The following is a 26,741-nucleotide window of genomic DNA, read 5'->3' on the forward strand; positions in this document are numbered from 1 at the left end:
TATGTCCCTTTAAGGTTATATGCAAGCAGGAGCATCATCTGTGTCCCATGGACACATTCCCCATTTATTTGTTGTATTATTTTGTTGAATGAACAAAATTTAAAACTTAAAGAAATATACTATTTGCTATGATTGACAAAGAGCGATATTCCTTGAAGAAAAAAACCTGATATCTTTTAAATGTTTTTTTATATCTATATGCATATGTAGGATTGTTAATATAATACATAATTCTTTATGTGGACAAATTATTTTCAGGCTAACAACATCCCATCACTCCTAGGTAAAGCCTGTATTGCCTTTAATAAGAAGGATTATAGAGGAGCCCTAGCCTACTATAAGAAAGCATTAAGGACAAATCCTAGCTGTCCTGCATCAGTCAGATTAGGAATGGGGCATTGTTTTGTTAAACTTCAGAAAATAGAAAGAGCAAGGTAAAAAGATTAAGGGAATGTTTTTACAGATTGAATCCTTTTGCTATTCAAAATAAAAATAAAGAGATGAGGTATGATTTCCAACAATGAGACAACTATCAACCAGAGTTCAAATGACATGAAAATAAGCAATTATAGGTCATCATACATCCTTCAGCAATGAGAAAAACCCATACTCATAGTTTGCTATAGAAGGCCTCAACATGAAAAACTATACATTTTGGGGGGGGGGATTATTGAGCAATATGAGTGTGATGCAAATAAATGTATGAAATAAGTAAGATCTTGTGTGCAACCATATTGATGTTTGAATTCAAGATATTGATGGAAAAAACAGTACTCAATAAATGAAATTTATTACACTTATTTCATTTTAATACACACTAACTTAAAGTCATTAATAAACCAAGAAACCAATGAATAAGATAAAACTCACTTCTCTGAAATAGTTCATTAACATACAAGTTCTACAATTCATACATACATAAAATTAAGAGTCATGAAGTGGTAAATGTTTACATAAAACACTGATATTGCAAAACATACACCAGTCAAATTTTAACTTTTTTTTATAGGTGATTCTGAGTTTTTTAGTAAAACAAAAATCAATGTGAAATTTTAATTCTTGTGTTTCTTATAACACAGTTAAGTGACTGACAATTGTTGTTTTTTTTCTGTGATAACGCTGAATATTTATTCTACTTATAGGTTAGCTTTTGAAAGAGCTCTACAGTTAGATTCATCATGTGTTGGAGCATTAGTAGGACTGGCTATTCTAGAACTGAATACTAAAACCCAGGATTCCATCAAAAATGGAGTACAACTTCTGTCTAAAGCCTACACCATTGATTCTGCCAACCCTATGGTCCTAAATCATCTTGCAAACCATTTCTTTTATAAAAAGGTTTGAGAGACATATATACATGTATATTTCTAAAGCTTTCATATTCCTTCTTTTCGGCATCAACTGTGAGACTGTACTTCTGTTATGACACCAAAACTGTTGTAGAATTTATTTAGTAATTAAACCAGCTTTAATAGAGGCCTTTCTTATAACCTACATTTCCATTGTTGAAAATTGACCTTTGATAAAGAAACTACTGTGATCTACAGATTTTTTGCTGATTGAACTGGCTGGCCATATGGTTTAAATTTTAGTTTTCACTTGGTGTGTAATTGCAAAGTTTTCAAAGCGCAATGCCATTTAAGGAAGAAAAGTAATAAGAAAGCAAAAAAAAATTTTTTAATTGTTTATATCATGGATGAAGATTTTCTGCATTTTTCCATATTGAGTTTTTTTTTAACCGCCACTGTTGTACTTCATATTGAATAGGGTGAATCGGTACTTTTAAAAAAAATTGTATGCATTTAAACCAAATGTTAAAAAAATACCTATCTTTTTGCCTTAAACTTCTTGTTTCTGTAAAAATGGTGACATCAAACAAATGACAACCATGTCTAACCACATTTGTGTTTAAGATTTCCTTAATGTTTGTGCAGGTGATAGTTTTATTGAATTATGGAGTAGGTGTATTGGATGTGATTATGTCTCCTTTCTCATGTTTGTGTTATGAAAAGTAGAGGAATATGTAACTGTATCACATGTATCATATAAACCATAAAAATAACAGTTATGAGTTAAAATGAGTCCTCTATTCAATATGTCTTGGATCGGGTTTGCTTATGTATTCCACGAAAATGATGAAATACCAAAGTCAAATTTTTAATAAGTTGAGGAAAATTTGACTATCACTGTGATTAAGACAAAGTTTATTTTAATTTACAATTAACATTTCAGGATTACCAAAAAGTTCAACATTTGGCTTTACATGCTTTCCATAATACAGAAAATGAAGGAATGAGAGCTGAGAGTTGTTATCAATTAGCTAGATCATTTCATGTGCAGGTAAATTTTATTCATTATTTGTTTTGCCTACAATGGAGGTCTCTAAAAGCAAGATATATGTATGCTAATTCAGTGGCAACAATGACAGCTATTTATTTTTAAAGTGTAATATTTCAGACAGTGGGAGAGCTTGACAATCTATATTTTTTTCATTGATTGATTATAATCTGAAGTTTACAACTTGCATATGTCAGTTGTGTCCCACCTCATTTTCATGGTTCAATGACTTATTAAAGTCAGAGTTACAGTTATCATGAGTAATATGTCAATTTTATATAATCATAGATCATAGGATTAATACTTGGAACACATACCAATCAGGTAAGCTGACCTGTCCTTTACACTTTTAGATTGTCCATTGGTGGATGTTCAGTATTTCATGCTTATGACAGCTTGTTAATTAGTATAAAACATTTAAAAATTAAAAAAATTGATACATCCATACAAAATTCCAGCACCCTTACAAATCCCCATAAAATGATAAAATTCATGTATCTTACAAACCCTAATAATTTATAGGTCAAGTTGTGGTATGATTGCCAATGACACATTTATCCACCAAAGACCAGATGATGAATATGTAAGCAACTATAAGTCACTGTACGTCTGGCTTTAACAATGAGCAAAATCCATATTGTATAGTAAGCTATAAAAGGCCCTAAATGACAAAATATAAAACAATTTAAGAAAAAAAAAAACCAACGGCCTGATTAATGTATAAAAATATAAATTAAAAACAAATATGATAGACAGCAACCAACTACAACCACTAACTTGGGACAGGCACATTCTGTACAGGCACATACAAAATGTGCAGGAGTTAAACATGTTAACGAGGGTTCAACCCTCCCCTTACTTGGGACAGTGGTGTAACTGCACAACATAAGAAAAATTATAAAAATCAGTTGCAAATGGCTGGACTTATCAGATCGACCCAGAGCACAAAAAGCAACTAACGAAAAACACAAAGTAACGACCTAAGAGAACTTTCAGTTACTGAAAGCTAGTTCTAATCCAATTACAACAAATAAATAAATCAGATTCTCAGACTAAAGGCAATAAGTACACATCCAATGGATTTAGAGGAATGACATCATAAACAGTCTGAGAAAATCATGACCTGGTGATGTCCATCAGACAATGATCAATGATCACATTACACTGACTCGGTTGTTGTTATTCATTGATAATGTTAAGGTTTAGTGGTACTTGTTGCAAGATCTCAATTAAGAAAACTATATAATTTTCTGTTGTTATCATGTAAGCATTGATTACAATAAAACCCTCTTATTTACAAAATGATTTTTAACTATAAAGCAGTGATATCATTATCATCATGAATTTTCATAGTAGTAATGTCTTCACATTACTGAATGATTTGACCAAGTATTCCAGTATTATTTTGAGTCTACACAGTTTTGTTTTGATAATATGTTTACTGTACAAAGTTTTGATTGATTAGTTTAGAATTATGAATCTGTACAGTTTTGTTATGGCTAATGTCTCTGCATTTCAGAATGACTTTGACCAAGCATTTCAGTATTATTACCAATCTACACAGTTTGCACCTATCAATTTTGTTTTACCGTTCTTCGGTTTAGGCCAGATGTATATTAACAGGGGAGACAATGAAAATGTAAGTTATGTAGTTGTTATTCCAGAGTTTTCTTTTGACTGCAGATTCTTTTAAAAATTGTCTGCTGGACATTAAACAACAATAGCAATAAGTGAATCAGTTATTTTAAAGTTGAACCCATTTCGGTTTGTAAATTAGCTACTTGATCTACTTAAAATTTAATAATTAGCTTGTTATTTTAACTGATTGATGTAGGAGATGTTGTTTGTGAATTTACACATCTTGTCACCTCTGCAGATGAAGTTACTTTGTCTATATGTTGTAGAGATTACTGTAAATTTATTAATAATTTTTGACAATTGTCACACATTGAAAATTTATTTTATCATTTTCAGGAAATGCTGCATGTATACAATGTGATCAAAATTCAAAATGTGATTTTTTTTTGTGTGACTTTTATCTCTTCACAATTTTAACAAAACAAAAACATTGTAAAAATTTCGGATTTTACAGTACTCTAAGTCTATAAGGTATGGTAACTTCATGAATCTCAACCAATCAATTAATATCAATCGTATATCAAAGATCTAACCAGTTGTCATAAATTGAAGTAGTAGTCGTTAAGGCATTTCTGTTTCACCAAAAAAGTAAAAACATGTATTTAAAGTACATTTAGAATTATTTTATAAATGACCAAAAGATGTATTTTATAGGTTAGATATCTATTGATGGTTTTATGTTTTAAATAATTTCTTTGAGTTTAATATAATAATCCTTTAAACTTTTTGCATTGAGTATACTTGAAGAAAGAGTCACCAGAAAATAAATTGTACAAAATATATTATAAATGTATAAAATAATATGTCTAAAAAATAAATGTTAATTGTATTTTCAGGCTTCCCAATGTTTTGAGAAAGTATTAAAAGCTCAACCAGGAAATTATGAGACAATGAAAATTTTAGGTTCATTATATGCCAACTCATTTGATCTGACCAAAAGAGACACAGCTAAGGTAAATATTTGAATTTTTAGCAGGTCATATTTTGTTTCATTATAAACTCTTTAACATATTGAATTGTGCATGCTTATTGATGTTGTGGTGAGTCAGTTGTAGTTAAAGGAGCATTAACTGTCAAATACATGTTCATCAATTCGATTCTAGTTCTCATATTCTATTTATAACCTACTAAAACTTTTATCCAAATTACAAAAAGACCTGAGGTGTGGTAAATTTCAGATTTTATTCAAGCTGTATGCTTAAGTTTTTTATGCCCCCACCATAGTCAATGGGGGCATTAAGTGTTACCCTTGACGTCCTTCTTTCCTTTGTTCGTCCATCTTTCCCCTCCTGTCTGTCCTTCCATCCATTTTGTTTCCGCACTCTCATCCAAATTTTATGAAACTCATACACAAAGCTAAGAAACAAAACATGCTGACAGAGTTTGAATTCGGGTAGTAAGTCACAATTCTAGAGTTATGCCCTTTATTACTTGGAAAATTGCAATTTTTTCGTTTTAGCACTCTTTCTTACTTTCGACTCATTCAAACTTATACACAATGCTAAGAACCACAACACACAGACAGAGTTTAAATTTGGACAGTGAGTCATTGCCATTACCTAGAGTTAACTTGGAAAATTGCAAAGCTTAAGTCGGGGCATTCGTGTCCTCAGACACATTCTTCTTTTATTTAATTATATATTAATGATACATGCATTTCTTTATTATGATCCTTTTGTATGGTAAACATTTATTAACAACTATGGAGTCTGTTAATTATCTATGCATAACTTCATTTTTGAGGAACTAAAGATTATATATCCATTACATTTCAATATTAATTTTACAGTGCAATATTTTTCATCATTGATTTGACCAATATAACCTACATGTCAGTCTTCAAATTTGATAATTGACTCAACAGTCAAGTGTGTAAAAAAAACTTTTATTTTATATGGCCTTTTAGAATTTTCCTTACTGGCCAATTTAAAAAAAAAAGGTCTTAAAATAGTAATAATGTCTGTAGCCAAAAAAGATTTCTGAAGACTGACATTTAGCCCTTCAATGATCCTTTTTTTGCATTTAAAATTACATAATGTAGTATAAGAAGCAAGGATGAATTGATTTTACTTCACTTTCATTTTTTTGTTTTATCAATTTCAGCAACATTTAAAGAAAGTATCAGAACAGTTCCCTGATGATGTGGAGGCTTGGATAGAACTGGCTCAAATTCTAGAACAGAATGATGTACAGGTATGAAAAAACGCATCCAGTTTGTTTAGTCCAGTAACAGACATTGTGGTGGAGTAAAGTAGCAGTTTGCATATACATGATACACAACATGTATTATATTTACAATATTATCCTATAAACTGATTTTGCTAGCGCTCGTCATTTTCGTCATTTACGAAAGTTTTTAAAATCAATTTCGTCACTTAAATTTGAAAAGTGTAAAAATACTATAAGTCTACCTGTCTTCATGTTTTTGACAAGTTTATGACCCTCATCTTATTAACGTCTACAACAGGTGTTATAAGTTGTGATCACAGGTAATCCCCTAATCGCCTTCAGATGGGTCACTAATCCATTAATTAATAAACCTCATAAAGTATTGACCATCATAATTATTTTTCCCAGTAAAATCGGTCAGTCGGGATTTCAATTTCAATATTTCTCTAACGACCACAATTTGCAGTTTGTTTATCATAGTTTCGTCATTTTTGAAAAACAATATTTTCCCCAGCGGACAGTTTGCATCTAAATTTCAATATTTCTCAAATGATCACAATTTGCAGTTCATTTGTCGTAGTTTAGTCATATGAACGAATTTTCATGATATTTTATGTAACTTTCATCAAAATCTCTCAAGAATTTCGATTAAAGTGAAAGAACTTTATTCAAAACATTCAGAAATATTTCCACAATTAAACAGGTGCTTCCTTTACTATGTACTGCGCATGCGTGAACGTATTCTTATAAATTAGACATTAAAACGTAAAATACAAAATCATTTAGTATCAAAATAAACGAAGGAGACAAATATATTTCTTACTTAGCAGTTTGATATAGAAATCTGATAATTTCCTGCCTTTTGTTAAAAACGAACCAATGTGTAGATGAATCCAGATTCATTTTGAATTTATTATCTTCCTGTCACTTCCCGTTTTATTTCGTTTAAAAAATTCAAAGAAAACATGATCTATTCTTGATTAATTTACAATATATGCAGTCATTAGAATCGTTCCAACAAGGATTTGTACAAATACTTGGCTAATAGAAATGAACTCCAAATTTCGAATTAACCATTTTTACAAGGATAATGATTATGCAGTGAAATAGTCATTATAGGTTCATTTATGCTGTGATTCCTATTTTAAAAAAAAGGAACCCAACTTTTATTGATCAGGAATGTTCCCTGAAAGTAACTGAAGTGAAATTGTAAACTAGAAATCCGGATCCTTATTAGATCTTATTATAATCTTCATATTTAATCACCACATTTATCAAATTATGCAATAACTGCCTGAGCATGCCTAAGCCCTTCAAAGATGTATAGCTAGTAAAACATATCTTTGGTCCATTGCTTTTACCCCCAGAAAAAGTTGATTTTCATCTCGCGCAAAAGTGACTTAAGCCCTCAAAATCCTAGCTGAAACCCTACCTATAAACCTTCAGAACTTATAACTGAGGTATGCTACATGATGGAAGTCTAGTAATTTGCATTGAAGAATTTGGTACATGTTACTTTGATATATGATCCTGATTTGACATGACTTGCACATGTTACTGCTTTGACATGACTTGCACATGTTACTGATTTGACATGACTTGGACATGTTACTGCTTTGACATGACTTGCACATGTTACTGCTTTGACATGACTTGCACATGTTACTGCTTTGACATGACTTGCACATGTTACTGAAGAATTTTTAAACAGAATTTTTGTTCAAGTGGACTGAAATACCTGTTGTACTTACCCAATAGTAGGTTTTAGCTGATTCTTTGTACAATAGAAGATTTTATGAAGTATAAGCACTAAAATGTAAATAGATATTTACAAAGGATAATTGCAGTGAACTAAGTTTTTAGATTTAGAACATGATAAGATATACAAATGCCAGTTTTGTATGAGTTTTTATTTTTTTTTTTTTGTTGCTCACAATGATACATCTGCTATGTACATTTATACTTGTACATTAGGGATGCTTACAACTGGTAAAAAATTATTACCATTTTACTTACAAATTTTTTACCTAGATTTATTTTATTCAAATGTGACCTTTTTACCAGTTCCCTTTGTGAGTAAATTTCTTGTCATCACAATATAATAAAACACTACATTATAAAAGTTGGTCATTTCTATTACACATTCTTCTTTCATTAGTATGGTATTCCACTGCCATACAGTTTCACCTATTCATGTTCATAAAACTATTTCTGGTATCATTTTAATTGCAACTTCTACTTTTAGGGAGCTTTATCAGCCTATGGTAAAGCCACTACTATACTGAAAGAGAAGATAGAGGCTGATGTACCTCCAGAAATACTTAATAATGTAGCAGCACTTCACTTCAGGCTAGGAAACCTTCAGGAAGCTAAGGTTTGTTTTGACAGAATTATTTGCCTTGAATATATGAATATGACAGTTATTAAACTTGCAAAGCTGGACAAGAAAATCATCAGTATAATGTATAAAGTAAAATAACAAAAATACCGAACTCTAATGGAAATTCAAAACGGAAATTCCTTTATAAAATGGCAAAATCAAAAGCTCAAACACATCAAACGAATGGAAAACAACTGTCATATTCCTGACTTGGCGCAGGCATTTCCTTATGTAGAAAATGGTTGATTAAGCCTGGTTTTATAGCTAACTAAATCTCTCACTTGTATGACAGTCACATAGAATTCCATTATATTGACAACAATGTGTGAGCAAAGCAAATAGACATAATAGGTAAAAATGTCAAAAATTGGGGTACAGCAGTAAACATTGTAATATAATCTTAATCGCTATAAAAACAAATAACTATTTCAACAAAGAAAAACAAAATGGCATACAGACACTCTATAGACAAAGTACATACATGTAAGCAAAAATGAAAGACTTAGACTACAAAATTGACCATGGCATAATAACACAATGGCGGGATGTATAAGTACCGAGCCACTCCAAAAGGATATTACCAAAAATGGACTAAACAGTAAAGGTTAAAAATGTACAAGGACAGATAAATAGAACTCTATGACACACCCTTTTTGTTTTATAGAAATAGAAACATCCATTGAGCCAATTTTGAAGTTGCTGACCGTTTAAAAATTTGCTATTGTTGACCACATCTAACAGTTGGCTGAGAGTAAGATTTATTTTTCTAATTAAAGCAGCAAAAACATCTGATACTATTCTTTATTTTTGAGACAAGGTATTCTCTGATGTTGCACAAGCTGTTTATAGTTATTTTTTGTGTTAGAATAAAATGCATTTAAAACTAACAAATGTCATTTATAAATGTTTGTATATCATGATCAACAGAGATTTTATGAGTCATCATTGGAAAGATCTAGAGGCGAAGCCCAGCATGATGAAACATACTACAGTGCCATATCTGTGACCACGACCTATAACCTTGCTGTTCTTTATGAAGCTACACACGAGTATGATGATGCAGAAAGATTATACAAAAGTATTCTTAGAGAACATCCTAATTATGTAGACTGTGAGTGAAAATATTTAACTTATTGTAAAATATAATGTTTCAAGTTTTACATGGGGAAAATCATTTGAGGAACATACTCTTAGAATGTTGTTACTGATTGAAAACATTAGAAAAAATAAGCATTTTCTTCGGGAAACTCTTGTCAGAACTTTTTAAAACAGATGTATAAAACTTAATCTATATGTATCAATTTTAGCCCAGCAACATTTTTGTGTTGTTCATTTTTATCAAAGTAAGACTATCTGGTAGTTAGGGTTTTCAAAACAGTCCGACTAGAATTTCACAGAAATGGATCTTGCAGAAAATTTCATATGATAAAGCAAATATTTCATGTTTAGATTATCTTTTTTAACAAGACTATTTTCACAAACACAGACATATGAGGGATTGTTGCTGTCAAAACACGCACCAATTGAATTGCCTGTCATTAAAGAAGTTACTAACAATGGTTATTTGGTTGACAAACAGATGAGATTTACCTTTTACTGAAAATGTTTGTTACAGTGAACCACCACTGCTGAATTTTGATCTACATCAGTTGCTACTTTACTGTTACCACATGATATTGGATTTGGTATTTCAGGTTATCTTAGATTGGGATGTATGGCCAGGGACAGAGGACAGATTTATGAAGCTTCTGATTGGTTTAAAGAAGCTCTTCAGATAAATCAGGTAATTAGTCAAAAGATTCTAATAATACTGACAAGTTTTTAGTGGGTGTAAAAATTATTTGTTGATTTTAAATAGAAATCCGTAGTGAGCTGTCTATCAAAATGTTATCATGTTGAGATTAGTCAATTCCATGGTCAGGGAAAAATATTTGTCTAAAGCAAGAAGCTTCTAAACAGTTATCCCAATGCCACAAAGTCATTGAAGTTAGACATAGCCATGCTGTTTCCAATGTTAATATTTGCGGCACAAACAATTATGTAGAGTTTGTGATGTGGTTGTACAGGCCTGACATAAATCTTTTTTAAAAGTTTATTTAAAATATGTTAAATAAGATCAAGGCTCATAATTAATTACTTACACTGTAGTAATCTGTTTTCGTAATGAGTAAACAATTACTAAATTACAGTTCTCTGTTCAGATACAGTCTCAGTCACAAATATGCCATAAGAAGCTCTTATCCCCTAGCATCAATATTCGATTTCTTTTACAGGATCACCCAGATGCTTGGTCTTTGATTGGCAATCTCCATTTAGCTAAGCAGGAGTGGGGACCAGGACAGAAGAAATTTGAGAGAATTATTGGTCGACCACAAACCAAAGATGATGCATATTCATTAATTGCATTGGGTAATGTTTGGTTACAGACACTGCATCAACCAATGAGAGACAAGGATAAGGTAATTTATTAATTGCATTTGGTAATGTTTGGTTACAGACACTGCATCAACCACTGAGAGACAAGGATAAGGTCATTTTACTTGAAATATTTCAGTATGCACTGCACATAACTATGGACAAATCTTTATTATGTATTTTTTAGACCAATAATTTGGGAAGCATCGAATGTTTCAGAGCATAAAAAAAGAATATTAAAATAAGGAGATGTAGTATGATTGCCAATGAGACAACTATCCACCAAAGTACAAATGAAATGGATGTAAGCAATTGAGTCTGTATTTCTTTTAACTTTGTGTTTAGAAATAGTTCTATTTAAAATATGTCATTCATTCAGACTGGAGAATATTCAGAGTGAAGCATTTATAGTGTTTGAAATAATGGTAAAATATATTTTGTATTTTTAGTAAATTTTTAATATAACTTGAAATTAGTCAATTTGTTTTGTGCTATTCTAAACAAATATCCATGTTTCCCTAATTTCTGGATTCTACTCCTTGTTATACTTTTACAGCATCAATAAGTTTAATGCCTAATAGCAGACAAATAACATTAACATGTACTGATGTATAGACTATACAAAATTGTGGAGATATGGTATGATTGTCAATGAGACAACTTTCCAACAGATTCCAAATGATGTGGATGTAAGCAACTATAGGTCACTGTATGGCCTGCAACAATGAGCAAAACCCATACTGTGTAGTCAGCTGTAAAAGTCTCTGACATGAAATAACTAGTTTAACAACATGGAATTCTTATATAAACTGATGTAAGCTTTCAATCATTATTCCAAACACTTCTACATTTTCAGGAAAAAAGACATCAAGATCGTGCTCTGGCTATGTACAAACAAGTGCTGAGAAATGATGACAGAAATATCTGGGCTGCTAATGGGATCGGTATGTACAACAATCATAAACAAAACTTCTTTAAAGTCAAATTTTGGTTTACTAATCAAACTCCTTAACTTGAGTAGTTAGATTCAGATTGGAGATGCAGTATACATTAATTAGGAAATACAAGTATTTGTTAAGATTTATGATAAAACTATTTTCAGGTTACTGTGAATTAATTTATTTTGGTGTATTTGGATACTTGATTTCCTGGTTTTATCATTACATGAATACAAATCTAGATGATTTTTATTTTGTTTTTGTGTCTGTTGGTTTTTGTGTCCAAAATTAGGTTTAAGTTTTTGGTTGAGGAAGTTAACTGCACATGTTCATTATTATGTGTTTTCACGGTTCACTAAACATGGAAATGGGATATTGTGAGCGGGGACATGGACACATATTCTAAATTTTCTTATGAAGTGCTACTTTATATCAGAAATGACATTATGTAGATCATAATATAGAGTATGTGGATAAAAAAATACTTTGTAACTAGTTTGTAATGGAAAAATGTGTTATACGGTCATGTCATAAATAAAATTGAGAATGGAAATGGGGAATGTGTTAAAGAGACAACAACCTGACCGAAGAGCAGAAAACAGCAGAAGGCCACCAATGGGTCTTCAACACCGCAAGAAAATCCGACACCCAGAGGCGGGCTTCAGCTGGCCCCTAAACAAAAATGTGTACTAGGTCAGTGAAAATGGACGTCATATCTGTTTTCTTTGTTTTGAATGCTTGTTTGTCTTCAACACTAGCTCAGTTTTATATCTTATAAGGTGTCAACATTGCCATAATGTTTTGGAATTTGTCACCCAGAAAGACCTATATACACTGATTTTCTCTGAGATAAGCTGTATTGTTATATAATAATTTTAAGTGACTATTGAGTGATAAAAAATGGCACCTGATAAAACCCCACTACTATGATTTCACATTAGAAAGTTTTGAGTTACCTCCCTTGTATTGAAAGTAACATCTATCAATGAGCAAACAATACTTAATCACTATTGAAAATAGTTTCTACTATGAATTATTTCCTAATGATATAATAAAACCAGAAATAAGATTAGTGAAGGACACCTTTTGTTGACTTTATCCCTCTAAAATTGATGTTGTCTAGTAAAATAGACAATTTGAACCAGACAATCACTTGATGAAAAGTGAAGAGTTGATAGTAAGAAAGAAATTTCAAACTTGAAACAATTGACACCTTGCACTTGAGTAAAATGTGATAGTGTGCACATCAAAGTCCTTAAACAGTCTGAAGAAAACATGTATGGGTATTGATAACAACATTGAATATTTATTTTGCTATTTGTAAGTAGAATTAATTCTGACAGACACTTTGATGTCTTGAATATAACTTGTCAAGGTATTATTTACCTGAATAGGATTAAGTCTACACTGTCTTATATCTTGTCTACTTAATTAATGATGTAAAACATTCCACTTTGCGATATATTTGAGAGAAAAATGGATGACAAAATGGCGGACAAACTATGACCATATTTTGGTGTTCATATTGCAAAATCTTTGTTTTTTCATAAATCAGGCCGTGGTATAACATTTTTCATGTAATGGGTTTTATAACTTAATATAGGGTATTGGTTTAGCTCATTTTTGAAGACTTATAGTTGCTTACATTTGAGTTGTGTGAAATTATTTCATCCTAGGTTGAAGTTTTCGATGCGAGTAATTTCTTTTGTTAGATTAAATTCTCCAGTTCTGCAAGACAATCAAGCATTTTTTTTGTATATTTGTAGACTCATCTTGTTTCAGTTGGTTTTTTTTAAACATTCATGAATAATCAAAAGTTACTTGAAAAAAATACACAGAAAACAAAATTGATTATTTAGTCTTTAATTTGTATTCATATCAAGATATTCAGACATAAAGCAAATTTATAAACTTTACAAACATAACAAATCAATAACAAAACAAATACTATACATAGCACTGAAGGTCATAGTTCAAATAGTTCATTGTTCACACAGTTCAATTCAAAGTTCACATATTAACAAGAATGCTGCATAGCAAGTTTACGCTTCTTTCTGGCAATCTCTGTGAGTGTACGGGTGTTGTTATTTCTGTTGCGTTTGTTGGCAAACCATTTCTTGACCTGTTCAACCTGAATGTTACCCTTCACTGCCAGCTGGTCTATGATGATGTTGTTAGGATAGGGATGTTCTAGATGTTGGTCATACCAGTCTTCCATGTGACGTACTGCTTTCTTGGAGAGTAGTGGTCGTTGTTTGATGCAGTTGACTGATGATACTACTGGTTTCATTTGATGAGATTCTTCAAGAAGTGACAGACTTCTCTCTACACGGTCCATGATCTGATGTAGTTGGCTGTCATAGTGATTGTTGAGTGATTTCTTGTAGTGATCTGGGTAGTTGGTTGGCTGAACATGACGGAATCTTTCTGTCTCAACAATTGCTGCTTGGTAACGGTAGAAGTTAGACAGCTGTTTGATGTCATCTGGGAACGACCCTTGAAGTGAGTTGAAGCGAAGTTGAAGATTCTGCTCTCTGATGAATACATCTTGATGTGGTTGAGTTGTCATGGTAGTGAGCAGACATTCTGACAGTGAGTTGCTGGCTTTACAATCGTTTGCTAGGACTGCTTGAAGGTCACTGAAGAACGGATTCCTGGCCAGAGGACTATCTGGTGGTGGTGAACCAAGGAGACCTGACAAAGAGTCATTAAAACGACTGTCTCCTGCAGGACTGAAGTAGTGGCCTGGTGTCTGTATAGTCAGTGCTGGCTTTCCATTGGTCTTGATTGGTGTTTGGTAGGATGACTGAGTAGCTGATGGGTAGCTTGAGTATGTTGAACCATCTTGAGTAGTAGTAGTTTGGCTGTAGTCAAGGTACTGTTCTAGACTACTGTTAGAGTCATCATCAACTGGAATATCATGGATAGTAGCAGCAATGACATCTGACAGGGTAGTAGATGGTGTCAATTGGATGAAGGCTGAATTATTCATTGTGGATGTATTGGCAAGGTTTACTCGATTTGGCAATGAGTTGAAACTGTCATGCCAGGGGTTTTTGTTTGAGATTTTCAGATATTGGCTTGGGCCAACTCAGATAGACTCATTTTCTGATTGGCCTTTTCCTACCATGTGATAACTCTGATTAGAAAAATCAGGATTTCATTGGTTTACAATCATGATTTGTTTGTTTAATCAGTAGTAATGAATGGCTTCATTTATTGTTTGAAAAAGATGAAAGGAAGGGTGAATTAGTAATCACTGAATATGATCATGATTAGCTTGGGCAATCTGATAATGATTAGCTTGGGCAATCATTGTTACTCATTGGCTTCATCAAATCTTTGATTAATGTTTAGAGAAAGGTGACAGCTAATTAGATTATCTAATTAGTAACTAATCTGATCTTTAATTGCAGAAGATCTCATTAAAGTGGAACAATTAGATCTGAAAGTTAAAAGATGAAATAGAAATAAGTAGATGTGGTATGAGTGCCAATGAGAACTCTCCATCCAAGTTACAATGTCTAAAAAGTAAACAAATATGTTTATGATTGAAATACTGAGATTCTTTATATATATCTTTATTTTCACAAACCAAATAACAAAGGTATAGAGATAATTATACATTTTTCTACAATTACATAAATAATGTACGAAGTAGAGATTTGGAGGACTGTCAAATATTATTTTATTTTAATAATAGATAATACAGATTTATATTACTTTAGAATATGAAATTTGATTTGTGCAATAAAAAGTGGAAAACAAAATTGTATTGTATTTTTAAATATACCACCCAAGAAAGTCTTTTCTAGATTTTATTGATTTTTTTTTTGTTATCCAGTAAAAATCATTTTTGAACATATAAAATTTAGTGTAAAAAGTAAAAAATACATAAATATCTCTAGAAGTACAGATGAATAAAGCATACATTTTATCTTGTTCTGTTTTTGGACACATCCATATGTGGAAAGTTTATTTTTATGTTAAACATCACCATTGATGGGGGAACTTGATAAAAGTTTTGGTTTACTCCTGTCTTAATTGCTCTGACTTTCAATATATATACAATGAATTAAGATAGTTTAATGACACCAAGATAATACTTAGCCTCTTACTGTTTGTAAGCAGCTGTAACAGATAATGGCAAGTCCTCTTTTTACTGCTAATGATTTTAAATATGCTTCCAAAGTAAAGAAATTATAGTTTGTTTCTCTACAGTTATTTGATGTTAATATTTTATCTAAATTGTATAAGTGACAAATATTCCATATTTAAGTTAAGTATATTTCAGGAAGATTTTTGTATATAAATTAGATTTTGAATTAAAAATCATATGTACCAGAAGAAATTATTCCAAAGTTGATATTGACCATGGTTAATATCAAATGTAATTCTTTTTTTTTTAATAATCACAAACAATTATGGCCGTGTAGGCATTTATTCCAATTTTTGTTTTTATCAGTTTTAAAAGTAAGAAACTTATATATATATATATATATATGGTAATTAATATTTGTGTTTCAGTTTTTTTGATAGTCTTCATACAAGTAAAAACCTGAATTTGAAAAAATAAATTTACATGAAAAACCTCAGTAAATATCTATAGAAATTGTTGCTGCTATACATTTTAATATGATACATGTATAAGCTTGGTGGTACAGTTGGTTTAGGATATGGTTGTCCTTCAATATTAATTTCATTATTGAAGGCCATACAGTAACTTATAGTTGCTTACATCCAGGGGTTCTTTTCACAAAAAAACTTACAACAAAAACTGTTTGCAAGTTATTTAAGGAATGACTGATATATTTTTTCTGTCTATGAAGAAATAACATCAAAAATGTGGTGCACACTGAATAACCCGCGTAGCGGGTTATTTTAAAGTGTGCACCACATTTTTATGTTATTTCGAATAGACAGAAAAAATATTACAGTCATTTCTTATAATTTAATTCTTAATTCCATTTTAAACCGGAGTAAATCATGAAAAAACGTTGATGACGTCGCGGTCACATGACAAAATTATGTCTATGAGCTGATAAACAAAACAACGTCAGCCAATCGGAAGACGCGTTACATCCAAAATTAAATTATACTGAAATATTCATGACTTAAGAGTATTTTATTTAAAAATTGATTTGCAGGTCCTTTGGTCTCTGGTGAATTGTTGTCTCATTGGCAATCATACCACATCACCTCATTTTTATATTGAATACAACTTTTGTTTCCTCAGAATATGGAATAAAACAAAAACCAGATGTTTCCGTCAAAACCATATTCTTACCTCATCAAAAGTTGGTAATTGTAAATCATGTTTTGCTGATCTGTAAAGTGATAGAACAATATTGATATTGGATTGATGCAGATTAGGAAACATCAAATAAAACAAGAGGCAGACATATGCTTCATAAAAAACAGTATTTATCTCTTAATATACTGTGAGCAAATGCTGTTGTGTAGATAGATGTTAAAGACATTCATATCTGTTCTATATTTTGATGTGCACATTACATGTTTTTGTCAGTTAAGCTTGATGCCAAAAGTCTGGATGCCAGATACACAACAAGAAAACAACAATGCCGTAACTATGTTCAGCAATGTGCTTCAGGTCAACTGCATGAACATAGTGTAAACTTGATTACAAGTTTTATCAATCCTTTTTAACGTTATTCATACTTTTGTAAACTATTAAAATCTTTCGGATTTTTTTGTTTGGGTTTCTGTCTCAATGATGTATACCCCACATTTTTTTTTTATTTTAGAAGATTATTTATAGAAGTTTAGCAGGTTTAATTAATGCAGGAATTGAAATTGGTAATTTCTTCTATCAAACTGCTTTTAATTTTCATTCACATGATTTTTTTTTCCTTTTGGTTTCAATTGTTTAGGATAAGTTAATTTGGTAAAGCTTCACAATATAGATGTAATTATATTTGCTAATTATGTTAAATAAGATAATAAGACAATCTGATTTTCTCAGCTTGTGTTAAAAAAATGATTTTACAAGAACATCATTAAATTGGATTAATTATTTCCTGATTAATAACTAAAGTAAATCTAAATTTAATGAACTTCTAAATTAAAAAAAACAACAGCTTTTGAATTGTACCCTTTTCTGTTTAAATAAGTTCAATTTGTTGAATTAAAAATTCATGAGTTTATACATATTTCTGTTTAGCAAACAAGCTTATAAAATGTGTAAGAAATTATGTATTCTAGATTTAATATCAGTTCCAATAGAATATATATTTTTTTTTTTAGTATTACATGATCTTTAGATATTCATAAAATTGTACTTATATAAAACAGAAAAGGGTAAGATTCCCTGTCATTTGTTTTTTGGATAAAAAATAAAACAAACAAAACAATGTATAACATATTTATTTTAATTTGTTCAATTATTTCTAAATGACCAAGAAATATTGATACAATATTTTTAAATGATATTGGAGTTAGGAAAGAAAATTAATTAAAATAACTTAAAGTTAGAATTTATGCTTTTAGTTGAATTTAAATTCTGACATTTTGTTCCAAATTGTTAAGATAAACAAAAATAGTAAAATAATGTTGTAAAATGTTGGTAATAAAATTGAATCAGATTCAAAAATGATTTGGGATGTGGTTTTTTTTTTTACCTTTATTTTTTTATCCAAATAAGAATAAAAATTCTGACGATTCACTTGATCAGAAACAATCCTATTAATTAGAATATAGTGGTGAAAATATTATTTTTTTTAACATGAATACTAGAAACACATACAAATTTAATTAGTTTTTTTTTTAAATGAACATAATTTCAAGATATTCGATACAATCATTATTGTTTGTATAAAATTTACTGCATAATTGTGTGCTTAAAACCTCATAAATCTATAAGTGCACAAAATTTGACACTCCCAAAGATACTGTAATTCCTATTTGCACATCCACTTTTTATAAACCAAGGAGTAATATATCATACAGATACTTGTTCATATACAATTAAATACAAAATATCTTTGATGTTTTCAAATTTAATAAAAGTTTAAAATTTAGATAAATACATGACAAAATTTGATTTCATATCATATTACAGATAATTTTTGTGAAAATGTGTACTTCTGTTTCAGTCTAAAGTCAATATTTGATATTTGAAACTGCCATTCACTGTATGTTAAGCCAAATAGATAAATTGACATATAGATAAATATCCTTCCCCAATTAGTATTAGCTTTATAACTACTTCAAAAGATGAAGCTTATTATTACGAGATCTGTTCCTTTTGTTAGCAAACCACTTTCTGACTTGTTCGATAGTTAGTCCACAATCTAATGCTAAGCGTACAGTCTGATCACGAGAAGGATAGGGGTTACTAAGGTTATCCTCATACCAGTTTTCTAAACTTTTTATTGCATGTTTTGGTAATAGTCTTGTTTTTCTAACTTCGCCACAAACCTGCCCATATTTGTCAGTAATGTCATCGTTGAGCGTGAACTGGAGAGCATTGATTCTCTCATCCATTTCATGAACAAGTTGAAGTATTTGAACATCAGTTTCTTCACTGGATTCTATGCTACCTAATATTTGATCAGATTGCTGCCGTTGTTGAGCCTGTTTTTCAATCATTATAACCTTGTAATGATAATATTCCTGTAGCTGCGTTGCCTTGTCACAGTTTCTACTTTGCAATTCTTTTAATCTTTTCTTTAATTTTCTTTCCTGTTTACGTACATGTAGTGTAAAACTAGATGTACCTTTTCCTGTGCCATTTTGTTTTGTTTTTCCGTATTGACTTGCTATTTTATGTTCATAACTACAGCCATTAGCTGTAGCTTTTGTATTTTTGTCCTGGTGTCCTGAGTTTATAGGCTGAGGATAACTTGATTGAGAGTCATATTCATAGCCCTGTTCACGACTGGATGTAGTACCAGAACCTCTCGTTGATGGTAACATGTACCAGTGACTATCTGTTTTCTGGTCACTCTGCGACCCAAAGTCAGTTTCATGTATATTTCTATATCCATTCTGTGTAAGTGGGTATCTTGTTTTGTGTTGATAGTAAGAACTGCTTGCCTGATGGCTGTTGTCACAGAGGTTCAGATATGGATTAAAATTTGATGCATATGGATAAAAACTAGATTCTGGTATTTGTTGATCATACATTTGTCCATAAATGTCGGAAGCATAACGACGGTAGCCAACATCCACGTACGAATTGGATCCATTTTGATCTGAATATGAGGTATGTCCAAATGGAATTATTCCATTATGGTATTCTGATGCACCATATCTATCGGGTGGATTCATAGAATAATAATGCCATTTATCATAAACGTTATACAATGGTGAAGTTTGATGATAGTTGACAGAGTTAGTTTCCAAGTCATTTGAAGACCTTTTGAACGGTTGGTATTTGAATGCCGATTCTTCGTAATCCATATTTGGAATAGTTTGAGTTTGTGTTGTATTTTCTTTTATCACTGAATTATTTTTATAACCATAACGCTGATTTGAGTCTAAATATTCTAACTGTTTTGGATGTAATGCTACATGACAGTTTACATGCAAATCCAAAATGTTCATCTCTGTCATGAGTTGCCAACATACATGCAGAATGAATGCGTAGACTTCTGTTACCCCACAGAATATATACGCATCATAAATCGGTAGGAAATTTTTGCATAATTGAAAAAACTCATCAGGAACTGTAAATATTACTTTTATTGAATATTTGTTGGACATTTGTAATACATTCAATATCATATTTAAAAAATCAACACCCCTTCTATAATAATCTGTATTCTCTCGTTTTTGTTCCTTTTTGTCAAAAGTAAACACTCTTTCCTAGTTGTAAAAGTCATGTGACCAATCTTGTGAGCGTGAGAGTTAATTAGATTATTTGTGATCCGCTATTGTGTAATGGTATTGTCAGTTAAAGAATTAGATTCAGTATCGTTGGATGATTGAAGGTCGCTTTAACCAACCCGGCTCCTTCTTTCTCTTTTGATCTTTTTGTGGAGAAATTTACTTTGAAGTGTCTTGTATTTAATGTTTTTATATGGGAATTGTTATATGAAGAATAATTAGTTATATATTTTCATATTTTTGAAATTTTGAAGTAGATTAATTGCTACTTTAATTTGTACAAAGTTAAATATGATACCTTTAAGTATTTTAAAGTACTGATTAAAGACCTCATTCATCACTTTTTGAACTTAATAGGGATAAAAGAGCTGCCATTTCTTGTTTTTTATGATAATAAGTAGTGGGAATTTATTTAAAACAATTTTACAGACCACAAGTTAAATAATAGTGGTCCTCTTCAGTTCTTTTTGAAAATCCTATACAAGCACTGTGTTTGCCAACATAGAAATAAGAGCTATTTGAATTTTAAAAAATCAATCTCCTGATATTTTGTAAGTTAGATATTTTCATTTTATTTTCTTAATTTTACAACATGTAAAATGTCATTGGAATGTAAGATATACAGATTTACTGATTATCGATGGTTTTTTCAAAAGAGAGGGTGTTCTTCAGCTACAATCTTTTCGAAGGGGTTACAGCCGAGATGAGATTGTAGCTGAGAAATATAATCAGATCTGAAAGACCATATATAATTTGTTGTTTGCTGTTTTCCTAGGCAATGTCAATGACATAGGCTAATGACATCATACATTCTCTTTCGACTCAACTGAGAAAACCCATATCACTGGAGTATAGCGTGATATGTAAAATTATCTCAAAAAAAGATCAAAGCCAAATTTGAAAAATAGCAATAAATACAAGTTAATACCAAGTTAGTCAATAAGTTCTGGTTAAAGCAGTAATACCTACATAGTTTTCTGTAAAGAAGAAGAGCTAGTCAATCCATATTTTGTAAAATTCTTAATAATTTTTTTTTTTTTTTTCATGCAATAATTATTTTTGTTGGTCAACTAAATTTGATATTAAGAAATATTGTAATGTGCACATGTTTGTATGACAGGATTTACTAGTGGCTTTTGCGTCAATTTCATGGTTTATAGATCAGCAATAAGTTTCCTTGATGGGGATAGTTTCTAAGCTTATTAAAAGTAATGGGACAACTCTATTTGGTCTAGAATAATTTTAGTGCATGTCATTCTGAATTTTTCATCATTTTCATAGTAAATTGATTTAAATATAGTTTAGTGATCAGATCACTATCTTTATTTTTCAGTTAAACTTGATCGCCATAAACTAATATGTAATAACATTTCCCTCCCTTGCAATTGTCAACATATAGTTTGACCTTATTCTCTCAGATAGATGGATGAATTGGTGGATGTTTAATGTCCAGTTGCAAATATTACATGCATATTCAGACTGAGAACATGTTATTGCCATATTGATAATATATGAACCCTTCTATTTACTATACTGACAAACTGAGTGGTATTTAGAACTTGCTTGTTCAAGGGCTTACAGTCTGCAGAAAGACATATCAACACACTCGGACACATTATTGTTAATCCAAGACCACCAGTCAGACCTTTCACTCCCAAATGCTTAGTAATGAGGAAGCAAGTACCAATTTTAAAGTTTTTTCTTCCTAATAGTTGTGAAGTATTTAATTAACATATATAGTTCATTTTGAGGTATGCTTGAGTTGACTTTATATTTAAATATATAGATGAGCTACTGTTTGTGTGAAAAAGTAAAGTAGGCATTAATCTGCCTTCTATGTTGAGTGGGACAAATAGAATTTTTCAGTCTCAAAATCGTTGTGTGACCTATATTTCATCATTTACTGGCAATTAAGTTTTTTAATTAATAAATCACTTGACCAGAGGAGTATAGTAATAGCCTCACACTAAAATAAGATAACTCAGACCTACATGTCCAAGTCCATTTCAAAGCACTAAGTGATATCAGCCATAAATTTGATGTTTAAAGGATGCTTTGTAGGGGAGTAGAAAAGCTTCCTATCAAAATATCACAGAATGGATAGATAATTGTGGTGTGCACAAAAATCTCATTTGTACTTGCATACCACTGGGTTGGTACCAGTGCGTGTGGATTGTTAGTCCCAAAGTATACCACCCACTCCTTTACCTATTCTTTGGTATTGGGCCACTATTGGCATGATTTGAATGAGGGGCGGAAGGACCTTTTTCATGGAATTTGGGATTGAGCCGTTTAAATCACAGAAATTCTGGAATAGCCAGTCAAATCATCTGGTCTTCTGGAATTCAGGATAAAATTTTATCGTGTTGTGGGAATGGACACATGATTTTCACAGGAATTTGGGATTTGGGAATTTATTTCTTTCGAATACAGGATGAGACCCCTCCTATCCTCATCTTAAATGAAAAATGAAAAAGAAATTGTTTTAAATTTCCAGTTCTTGATAATATTATGTGACTGTATTAGAATATGGTTGCAACTATCTCAGGTTATTAAAGTTAGATGGTTTTGTTTGTTCTATTTATGCCTTTTCAGGTTTTAAACTCCCAAATGTTTTATAATTATAATAAGATCCTACCTTTTGAAGGTAGTTTATGTGCACTCAAGTAGATTTGAAAAAAAAAAGAAAGAAAAATAACTATTCGAAAATATTGCTCGTATTTTGTGGTTGGTTTAGACTTACTTTTACCATCCACAACCAATATTGCTAAGACTGGAGACAGGAAGATCATAGGCAACTTTAGTCAATGAGTTTTAATCATGTTTTCTTAATTGATATGAAAGATTTGAATAAAAGAAAAAAAAATCTTCTGGATTAATTCCGCAAACTAATTACTGTAAACATTAATCTGACTAAGGGAGAAAAAATGTTACATCATGGACAGATAGTTAAGTGTGGGCTTACACTAAATACCACTAACAGAGTTCATTATTTGTACCATAATACTGTATTGTATGCACTGAAGTTATACAATAATGCACAAACAGATTCTTTTGAATCGATCAGTGTAACTAAGGTCACATTTAATTCATACCGTGAAAAAGCCAAAAATTCTGGTACAAAATATCTATAAATGGCAGATCGATGTGAAAAGATTTGTCGTTATATGCCTGTGCTTTAAAGTTTTCCTATACAATTAAAGTTATTCAAATATAAGATTCTCTCGTGTTTGACCTTTCTAATTTGGTGTTTAACATTACAGAATAACGGAGGGAGATTCACAATACATAGTATCAATATATATTATAATTCCCTGATTAAAGGTCTTAAATAGTAAATATTACCACCTCTCGTCATTCTTTAGTCGGTACTTAGCAAACAATACAGCACTCTTAAATTATCTAAATATTCAGCTAATTGTCCTTTACTGCAATCTTGTACCGGGTGACTCCCGGTTTACTTCAGTGCATATTAAAATTGAAGAACCCTTCAAAAGTATTTGTAAATGTTTACAAGGAAAGTTTCCATATAACACCTTTCAACCTATTTAAGGTAGAAATTAACGACAGAATATTCTTTTTTGAAAAATTAAATGGAAATGGGGACTTGACTTTATAGAATTTCACACTACAATCTTTTTGATATTGTTCTGAGGCGTTGTCCTACGTACTGTAACTGTTGTTGCTTTTTAATCTCCCGCTGCCAGGTAATCCAGTGCATATAAATATTTGAAAAAATTATTCCACACACAATTTTTCATTTTAATTTGCAATCAACAATAGAAATTTTGATTTTTGCAAAACATGAAAGAGTAATTTAAACACTGAAACCTATTTAGAAGTGAAAGATTTTCAATTTGAATGAAAAAACATGAAATTTCTTCAATGTCTTTGAAGCACTTCTGATCTGAAAGAATACTGATGAGTTTTTTAATTTTGAAGGATGCTTGGTATTGACTTAGGATAATTAGTTTTGGGGATATTGTTATAAAATGCAGTACTTTGAGGTGGAGGAGTAAACATTGATGGAAATTCAAATATTCAGGTGCTAATTCTCTTAGCTGAATGCAAAATTGTTGATAGCAATTGAAGTTTTAATTTAATTATTTCAAGTGGAAATCTATTTCATTACGTATTTGAAGTTTTTAACAGAAATATGTTTTGTCAAATGGAATGAAACTTCAGCAAACAGCAGTAATTGTTTTCAAATATTGTATAACGAAATGTAAATTATTTGCTTTTCATTAAGGAAGTCTATAGTTTTATGATGTCAAAATTACTTGACATACAATATTGAACCATTTTATGTTTTAAAAACAATTAAAATGTATGCAGAACTTGCAAAAAAGTGAAATTAGCTGGGAAGTTACTGAATAAATACAGGTGTTTCTTTAGAAAGCCCTGTCTTCCTACATCTTTCTAAATTAAGCTTTGATGATTTAGGTCATTAATACAGTTACAAAGGCAGAACAAAATCAATTAAAAACTTTTTTGGGAAATTCCAGGTTTAATATGATCTTTTGCCATGATCTTAGTGAAATATGAATTTGATGGAGCAGAGCTTTTATATTGAAATAGATATTTGGGTTTAAAAATGGGGAATAATGATTAAATTAAATGAAAGGATATTTGTCGGAATTCATTCATTTGGTCATGATTACTGTAAATTTAGAAATGATTGCATGCATTTGTTATTGTGACTTTTGAAGAAGGTACAGAAATGTGAGTTTAATTATTGCGATTTTTCGAAAAAGCTACAAACAGATATATGTATCAGATACCAGAATGCGAGTTCTTATTATTGGGATACTCAAGTATCATATTGTTTGCATTAATAAAAACCTTGCAACTATTTCTGAATTTACAGTAATCAAGTTAAGTAACAAGTATATGCAAGATAAGGGCTTGTCATACAATGAAGGTCTTTATAAAAATAAGGGGATGTGGTATGATTGCCAATGAGACAACTATCCACCAAAGACAAAATAAAGTAAACAACTATATCAGTCTTTATTGAAGGCAGTGCAGTGACCAAACAAACTGTTTGCTTTTGTTTAACCTTTTTTGTTAGATTGCTGACTCTTTGATATTTACCCAACCTATCCTTTTCTTCATTTATTGTTAGTACTCCTTGAATGTGAGAAAGGAAAGTTTTATAATAGCAAGTATTCTTACTGTACACATGATATCTCACAGAATGCACCTGAGTGTAGTTAATGCTTGGATAAAAGCTATTTTCTGTTAGAATTCAATGGAAATCTGCAATGCGGTTTGCTGAAATATTATTTAATCTTTTTAATTTATATTTAAGTTAAGTTACTGAGGTTAAAATGTTTTTAAAAAACTTAAGAGAGATAAGTATGGCCTGCATTGCAAAAGTAAACATCATTATCTTTGATGAATTATTAGTACACCTGCCAAAAAGCATAGTGCAAACTAATATTTGCTGTAATTTTGCAAACAATGTTTTATTTGAACTAATCATAGATGTAAACAAAAGTAAGGTGACCTTTACAGTATTTCTAATGCCTCAAGATAGGGATTTGTATTTCCTTGAATATGTTGTAAGCAGCTATGTGAAAATTGAATGTGATGGCAACGGTAAGGTGATGCAAGTTTGTAGAAGAGGAAAATGGGATGCAATATGTTTGTTTAGGTCAAAAATAAATCTATCAAAATGCAGACTAATAATAAATTTATGAAATATTGCTTTATTTTCTAGGATGTGTACTGGCTCATAAAGGTTGTATCAATGAAGCTAGAGATATATTTGCCCAAGTAAGGGAGGCAACTGCTGATTTTTGTGATGTATGGCTAAATATAGCTCATATCTATGTAGAACAGAAACAATATGTGGCTGCTGTTCAGATGGTAAGATAAAAAAAATGGTTTCTATTTGTGTATCTAAACAAAAATTTAAACAAAAAAACAAATAGAAATAAACATATTTTTTTTCAAATTGGATGTGTTACTTAACAATTTTTTATCATATTCAATTTTAAAAATGCTCATGGTTG

The 26,741-nt window shown here is 30.8% G+C and overlaps 1 protein-coding gene across 1 annotated transcript in view; it reads left to right on the forward strand.

Annotated features, from left to right (window-relative positions):
- Nucleotides 1-26,741, forward strand: part of LOC127704969 (RNA polymerase-associated protein CTR9 homolog) — a 56,956-nt gene that overhangs the window by 3,640 nt on the left and 26,575 nt on the right. The window contains exons 5-16 of the mRNA XM_052209209.1: nucleotides 259-434; nucleotides 1,143-1,338; nucleotides 2,233-2,340; nucleotides 3,857-3,976; nucleotides 4,812-4,928; nucleotides 6,079-6,168; nucleotides 8,390-8,518; nucleotides 9,452-9,635; nucleotides 10,219-10,307; nucleotides 10,798-10,983; nucleotides 11,796-11,883; nucleotides 26,447-26,595. Of these exons, the coding sequence (XP_052065169.1) occupies nucleotides 259-434; nucleotides 1,143-1,338; nucleotides 2,233-2,340; nucleotides 3,857-3,976; nucleotides 4,812-4,928; nucleotides 6,079-6,168; nucleotides 8,390-8,518; nucleotides 9,452-9,635; nucleotides 10,219-10,307; nucleotides 10,798-10,983; nucleotides 11,796-11,883; nucleotides 26,447-26,595 (1,632 nt within the window). The remainder of the gene's footprint in view (nucleotides 1-258; nucleotides 435-1,142; nucleotides 1,339-2,232; nucleotides 2,341-3,856; nucleotides 3,977-4,811; nucleotides 4,929-6,078; nucleotides 6,169-8,389; nucleotides 8,519-9,451; nucleotides 9,636-10,218; nucleotides 10,308-10,797; nucleotides 10,984-11,795; nucleotides 11,884-26,446; nucleotides 26,596-26,741) is intronic.

This window comes from Mytilus californianus, unplaced genomic scaffold, assembly GCF_021869535.1.
Source record: "Mytilus californianus isolate M0D057914Y unplaced genomic scaffold, xbMytCali1.0.p SCAF_6, whole genome shotgun sequence".
In the NCBI taxonomy this organism is placed as follows: Eukaryota; Metazoa; Mollusca; class Bivalvia; order Mytilida; family Mytilidae; genus Mytilus; species Mytilus californianus.